Consider the following 7,826-nt stretch of genomic DNA (forward strand, 5'->3'; position numbering starts at 1 on the left):
GTCATATTTGTACTTATTACAAAAACTTTCTGGGTATGAGATTATGTAGCGTAGGTTTTTGTGTGTTAGGTTCTTGTGCATTTCTCTTTACCGTACTTCTGCACCTTAATTATAGTGCTGCCTACTGCCTTAGATGGAAACGGAAACAATAAATAAAAAAAAAGTACCCTAGTGTTCATTGTTAAGAACTATGCCTGAAGTTGCTACCACGACAGGATACCAGAAAGGTGAACCTTGCGAATGGACCACTTGTGGCGGTAGACTATGTTTCGCTGCACTTAGGCAGAAAGCACAGCTTGCGCTCATAAAGGTTACTTGCACTGCTGTCTAGAGGTGTGTGCGGGAGTGTTTATTCAGGCGTATCCGCACGTATATCCGCGTTACATCGTGGCTGCGGTTAGGGATGTAACGTATCGAAATCCGCACGGATGAAGTGTGAAACCAGGTTACATTGCATTGCACAAACATTGCAAAACGAGATTGCTATATTAGTGAGGTAGGTATGTTGCTTACCTCAACAGTTATAAACGGTTTAAAGACCAATGCAATGTCGACGTGGATGAGGGGTGAGGTCGACATGGCAAAGGGACCCTTTTCTTTGAACTACTTTCCAAGCTGTAATAGACAGCATACAATGTGTCTTCTACTGTCTGTCAAAAAAGTAAAACGGAGGCATATGTGTAAGGCTAAAGAAGTCTTTACTTACCATTAGATGATGTACTTGGAGTCGTTATTTTTAAACTATGTCTTACTTCGAACAAGACAATTAAAAATAGGCGAAATGTAAGCGCATAGTAAAAATTGCAACACTTGTGCCACAAGTATTCGACATGTATGTGGACACAGAACATCAAGAATGGAAAACATCGCAATCACGCATTATGGAAGAAAACTGTACGCTATTCATTTATTTAGTTATGATACCCTGAGGGCTTATTAGCATTAGAGAGGGGAGGGGCGTAACAGTTAAGTTCAAATATAAGTGGATGGATACAGAGACACAAAACAAACAATGAACGATTGGACAAAAACAATCGCTATATGGCGTTCAGATGATCACAAAGAACTTTCTTAAATAATGAAGGGTCAGTAATGGATGAAATAGAGCCGAGAAGGTGGTTCCACTTAAAAGAAGTTGTGGGCACAAATGACCGAGAGCATGTATTAGTAGTGCGAAAGGGAATGCGAACCTTCTGTTCATGGTCCAGCGGTGAAGAGATGGACGAGAATTAAAAGAGCGTCCGAACATATCGTTATGATAAAAAAAAATTGTGAAATATACAAAGACGACTGCCACCACGTCGCAGTGAGAGATGAGATAGGTTAAGATGAACGTAACACTGGCTGTCCTGGAAAAGGCTAATAGTTATTCCATAAGCGTCCACATGTGAAGCTGATGTGGTTGAACTGATATCACCTGATCGCCGTCTTTCCCTCGCGTGTGTGTTCCAACGCACTCCAAATGGTCTGAGGCAGATAATAACAATTGAAAATAAATTTACACGTAAGGCGAGACCCCCCAACACTTATATGGCTATATGCTATATGTGCCGCGGGGCAAGACTGCGGATAATTTTGACCGCCTGCGGTTCTTTAAGGTGCCCCGGCAATCTCGCACATATACCTGAGACAGATAAATGATCGTTGCCGGTGCCAGCAGGAAAGGTCCACCTTCGGTCATACGACAATCATGAACTGATACCAGTGCCGGTTGAGAAGTAACCTCTGGACATCAGCGACGAAGTATAAAAACAGGATAAAACGAAAACCGAAGGCGCGCAGCGACAGTCTACTGTACTGTGATACTGTGAGCAAAATGTGAGACAGTTCAATGATGCGTCCCTTATCTAAACTTCGATCCCAAAATGGGAACAATGTATGTTTCACGGAACATTGTAGACTGGGGGAATACGAGTGCCTAAAACGCACGTACACCACGCTGTTCATACGCAGCGGAAATGAATCAATCAACTACCCAGAAGCGTGTGTCTTTGAGCCAAGTGTCGGTCTGCAGCATTCAAAGGGACCGCAACGGTCTCACTAATGTGCACCATTGCATTCATTATATTATGCTCATTACGCTATACTTATTCATATTAACCAGTTGTCCTATTTAGTGCTTTTGTCCGTCTAGTGCGCTGCCTCTAGATACCCATATTATCATATTATGCGTGCATTGCGATACATGCCGGCCATCTTCCATTAAAGCCATAACGAGTGTAAAACATTATTGTTCTACATGTTGCTGAGATACAAGCTCTAGAAGGACTTCGCCGTCAAGCCTAGATTTCAGGAGAGCTTGAGGACCTAGGTCCATCACTATTGGCTCTCTAAACACTTTTCCCGCCTTCCTACCATAGAATACCTGCCGTGACGTCACGTTTATATGACTTTCTGTATTAGGAGTATAGACTTTCTGCGCGTTTATTGCCCCCTTTCAAGAAAAATTTGAATACAAGATGACGTCATAAAAATAACACTCATTTACATTTATCCTACACCAGTTGCGCAGAAGTGTGGGAACTTCTTCAGCATACGTCCTAACTCTTCAAAGTGTCACTCTGGACTCAGAAAACAGCGATTATGTTATTCAGTCGATGAAAAGAAGATGCCTCAAGCATTTCATACGCAAAAGTTCAAGGCTGTTCACGAAAACTGTGCATTTCTGTCAATGTTTGAAGACCTGCTGAGCCTCCACAAGTTTCGATGACGCGACGACTGAATGAGGTCATCATAAGCGCACAAATTGCAATGATGTCAAGTTCAGTAGAGGACACTCGTCTCCTAGCAACGACGCTGCTGTCTGGGTAGGGTCACGTGGTGGAGAAGTCACGAGCCACTGATGGAAAGAGGGAAAAATGGGAGAGATGTCTTCTCTCCTTTCTTTGTGTTTCCTCCAAGGGCAGAGCGGTTGGATGATATGTCACGTGGGGCTCCGCTCACGCAGTGCAAAAAGTTAGCCCCCCCGGAAGCCGCGAAGGGCAACAACGTTGCCACATGAGAGCCGAGCGCGGGACGCCGGGACGTGATGTCACAGTTCTCAGAAATAAAAATTAATTTTCTCTAGTTTTCGCGTCATATAGAGCCAAAATATCTTGCGGGAATGTAAAGTGCGACAAGAAGATTTCAGTAACATAACTTTTGTAGGATTCTGATAACACGATATTTAGTCCGTAGTGCCACTTTAAACCAGAGTTCGAGGTAACTCGTTACTGTAACTAAGTTCCTTCCTTTGGTAACTTGTACCTTAACTCGGTACTTTTGCGCCATGGTAACTTTCAGAGGAACTGGTTCCTTTTTCACGTAACTGTGCCAAAGTAACTTAAGTGCCAAGTTACTTTTAACTCGCTTTTCACTGACGTCCAAATATTTTCTTGTTTTCTCTCCGGTTCCTTCATGGCCATATTTTTTGTCATAAAACGTGATATTCAATCAATGACAGTATTTTATTCAGGAAATAAGAACCGCTGCCATTGAAATTAAGCTGAACCACTGTGCGTCCACAGGGAGTAAGATACAAAGCGTTCGAATAGACCTCCACCAGAGAAACGTTATCATGACATTGGTAGACAGACTGAAACCGAAACAAATCGGAGGGAGCGGGCTGGGTTCCACGAACGGGCACTTGTTCCCTGCCTCCCACTGAAAGAAAAGCAGGACCGAGGGTCACGTCCCTTTAAGGGACCATATTGTAATCCCCTCAAGACGGTGGCTTTCGGGCGCGAGTTTGTTCACCTCTAGCTTCGAGTGTAGTTCACTTCTACCAAATTTGTGGCGCTGTCGAACACTATGACGTCATTTGATTACAAACAGAGAGAGGTCTATTGTTGGGCACAAACGAAAACGATCTAAGCGTGTTGCACTCCTCCGCAGGCAGCTCAAGGTCTAACTCAACTGCTCACGCGCTGCACCTGCGTAATGCTATTTTGTATCCCAAGTAACTTGGAAGTAACTCCTTCTTTTTTTAAGTAACTCAGTAACTGCGAGCTACATTTCAGGCTGAAGAACTTCGTTATGAACTTAGTTAGATTTTGCACACGGAAACCTAACTTGTAACGAGTTCTTTTTGACCCGTAACTTCTCAATCTATGCTTTAAACCGTTTTCTAAATCTACACTACACTATTTATTTTGTAGCAATTTTGTCTTGTGGTTTTGCAGTAACCAACCGGAATGCAAGGGACGCTGTCATTGGGAGTGATGACGTTTCTTTGGCGCTGCGAAATAAAGGTGTTTTGCAAATTGACACTGGTCCATTCATTTTGTAGCATTTTGCAATAACATTTACGAGCCGCCCGATTGGTCACGTTGAACAGAACTCTCGATTGCAGCATCTTCGTGCGTAGTTATGCTCTCCTTCGTCATTGTGAATTGAGGGAGACTGGAACAAGGCGCTGCAGCCTAAAAAATATCCCTTGAGAAATACGGCCATCGCCAGCCATCATCACTCGTCTAGAAAGTTACAAAGCCAGAAAAAAATGCAGTACGGTAGGCTGTGCTGTTATAGCGCATATGATACGAAGTCCGCTGAAGGTATATTCGGACAAATTATTTAGCAGTTGAAAACTACACTCCGCAGCATTTTATAGTGTTAGGCCGAGAGTGAAGGAGACCGAAGGGGTAAGGCGGGGCTAGGCTGTTTACTGGCGAACAGCTGGAAAAAAGAATGAGCATGACTGGGTGGCTGGTGCAGAAGAGCGTGGGCGCGGGCAACACGGGCCTGGTGAAATCTTCATCGTCGGCTAACGCACAGTGCCGCTACAAGCGCCCCCCCCCCTGGACCTAATGTCGCGACGGCACGAGTCGCACCGAAGGCGGGGCGGACGCCCACCGGACCCTTCTCGACGAAGGTGCTGCAGGTGAAGGTGCTGAAGGTTTTGGCAGGGGCACGCGTGACGCAGGAGCCGGGGCGTCCGGCAGGAGGAAGGCCGACTTCACCCTGTCGATGGATAGGACATCTCGGCGGTTCGGCAGTTGGATGGTCACAGTGTTGCCTTGACGGGCGTGGACGAGGTACGGGCCGTCTTACGGAAGTTGGAGAGGTCTACGGGTGGCGTGGTGGCGCAGAGAGACGTGGGTAGACGTGGCCAGTTCTGGGTGGAGGTATGCGTTGTACATCGCATCACTCTGAGCGAGGCTGTGTAAGCTTACTTGAATTTTCCTAACAACGGGTTGTTTAGCTAAAATGTGAGCAAACCACGTTAATATATATTCCACTCTCTACGCCCTTCCTTAGTTCGTACTTGCTAAGGTTTATCTTGAAGGTGTACAAAACTTCCAATAATACTACAACTTGTGATGATAAAGCTTGTATATTTTCTAAAAATCTTCGCACTTGACTTGAAAAATGTCACGTTAGAGCTTTATTGTTGTGAACATTGCCCGGCGTCGTCTTGTTAATCGCTAAGCAGGCGATTCTTACAAAGCAAAAGCAAACTAACAGCCAAAAAATGGGAGAAGTCTAGCACTTGCAAGTGAGTAAGGTAAGTAAGTAAGTAAGTAACATTTATTTCACTGAAAAACAAGCTTAAGGGCGGAGTTCGTCGTTCATCAGGTGCGAGGAAGAAGGATGAAGAAGTGCCTGATGAAGGAGAGACTCCGTCCGAAAGCTTGTTTTTCAGTAAAACAAATGTTTCAATCTCTTTAAATATACTAAAGCAAAAACAAATAGGCCTGCACTGTGGTGTCGTGGGGAACGAGCAGGCCGACAGCGCCGCAGAAGCAGCACTCTCGTATCGGAAACGAACCCGTATTGTTCTGCTGAGAGGAGACCGCCGTTCCATTCTGCGACGCCTAGTGACACCCCTGGCTTCCCGCCAACGGACAACCGACATTCTTCCCCCCTCTATGTTGAACAGAGTTGATCCCACGCTCGCTTTCCGCATGCCACGAAACACCTCTCGTCAAGATGCTGCATTAATCCACCGAATGCGCCTCGATGTGGCCTTTACAGCTCAGTGGCGTTACCGCTTGAGGCAAGTTGACTCTCCCACCTGCTGCCACTGTGGTGCTCTTGAGGATCTGGAGCACATTCTTCTTCATTGCCCTCACTACGAACCTTCCCGAACCACACTCTCCGAGTCTCTTCGTCAGCTGGACTCTCGCCCTTTCTCCCTCTCGAAATTGCTTGGTCCCTGGCCCAATCCAGCCCAGCAACGCTCTGCGCTCAAAGCTCTTCTGACATTTCTGGACACCATCGGACTTCGATCGTTATTGTGAAGGGGCTCGTTATTTTATTCCCCCTATTCCATCCAGCAATGGGGTAGAGTATCGCCTGTGGCGATGAAACTCCCCACTCTCCAAGGTCGAAAATAAAGTTGTTGTTGTTGTTTTGTTTTTCATAAGAGACATCGCAGCATTAAGAACGAGCGCTAGAGAAAACACAGTCCTTACAGACCGAAGAAGCAAACCGGTTGGTAATGCCTTCACAAAACGAGCGCGTCAGCAATTTATAATTCCAAGTTCAAGTAGCGTCCACGTCTCCACGAATCCGTCACAGTTACAGAAGAAAACGGGAGCGAAGCAGTCGTCTGCTCGAAATGTCCTACCACGCACTGCGCACAGTGAGCCAATCGGAGAGCGGAATAACTCTGCGGCTAGTCGCATGTAAAAAAAAAAAAAAAACGTGCATTGCCGACCTTCTTTCACGACGTCGGCGATAGCTGCCGAGAACGACAACTGGCGACCAATTAGGTGACAGAAAAAAGGCCACGCCTCTTGAGTTTTCGTATGCTTTGGGCGACGGAATGCCGCTGTGGTGGGATCATGAAAATCGTGCACTCTGACGGGGCGGCGGAAATGTGCCTCTACTTCCACCGCCCGCTCACGACGCCGCGTCGGGCGTCGCCAAGTGAGAACTGGCCCTAAGACGTCTCGTTCTTTGATGTCGTGCTGACGGGGGGGTGGTGAGTTTGAATCCTACCACCGGCTGTGCTGTCTGAGGTTTTCCCTGGGTTTTCCGAAGACTTTCCAGACGTATGTCGGCACAGTTGCCCCTGAAGTCGGCCCAGGACGCATACTAACCCCCCTGTCCGCCACTCCTTCCTGCTGTCCTCTCTCCATCTGTCCACGTCTGTACGCGGCTCACAGCCACAGTTGCTTCTCGGCGCTAACACGAAAGTATAAAAAAGAAAGAAAAAGGAAGACTTGGAACAGCCACAAGAGACGCTTTGGTATCCCTTCTCAACACGACTGACATTTTGACGCTGACCGTTCTGTGATTCCGTAGCTGAGATAGTGCGCTCTTATCATGGATGATAATGAATGCGCCGGGAGCGCTGTGAACTACTGGGGTGCACTCTTACAAATTAACTGCAACATATAGCACGCTCCTAGCCAACCATCATCCCCAATGACAGCGTTCTAGGCCGATTTATCTAGAACGGGAGCCTTTATTTTTATTTTTTGTTCTTATGTCGTGCATAATTGATGAAAAAAAAAGGCGCATGCCTCCCATACTTATGCTATCAAGGGAGACGACGTTGTCATCCGGGATGACGAAGCTTCATCAGATACCACGCTGAAAGCCGCCCATTGTACAGAGAGATACCTCCATCATTCTTGATTTGCGGAAAGCGCAGGGCGTACGCCTTTTTGTGACAACTAGCATTTCTCCATAAGTGTGCCCCCCGTTTCCAACAAATCAGGGGAGACAACGACGTCATTCGGAATGATGGTTGACTAGGAGCGTGCTATGTGGTGAAGTTCATTTTTAAGAGCGTAGGATGGTGCTATCCAGTGAAGTTCATTTTTAAGGGTGTACAATGATCAACATTTATTTCAGTCCTCAAAAGTGGAACGTCGTCTTCATTGCGTATAGCTAAGTGG

At 46.3% G+C, this 7,826-nt stretch overlaps 1 protein-coding gene across 1 annotated transcript in view; it reads left to right on the forward strand.

Annotated features, from left to right (window-relative positions):
- Positions 1-4,245, forward strand: part of LOC135399452 (uncharacterized) — a 43,800-nt gene extending 39,555 nt beyond the window's left edge. The window contains exon 24 of the mRNA XM_064631242.1: positions 4,161-4,245. Coding sequence (XP_064487312.1) covers positions 4,161-4,163 — 3 coding nt within the window. The 3' untranslated portion in view covers positions 4,164-4,245. The remainder of the gene's footprint in view (positions 1-4,160) is intronic.
- The last annotated feature ends 3,581 nt before the right edge of the window (positions 4,246-7,826 follow it).

The sequence above is a fragment of the Ornithodoros turicata genome, chromosome 7, assembly GCF_037126465.1.
Source record: "Ornithodoros turicata isolate Travis chromosome 7, ASM3712646v1, whole genome shotgun sequence".
Classification (NCBI taxonomy): domain Eukaryota; kingdom Metazoa; phylum Arthropoda; class Arachnida; order Ixodida; family Argasidae; genus Ornithodoros; species Ornithodoros turicata.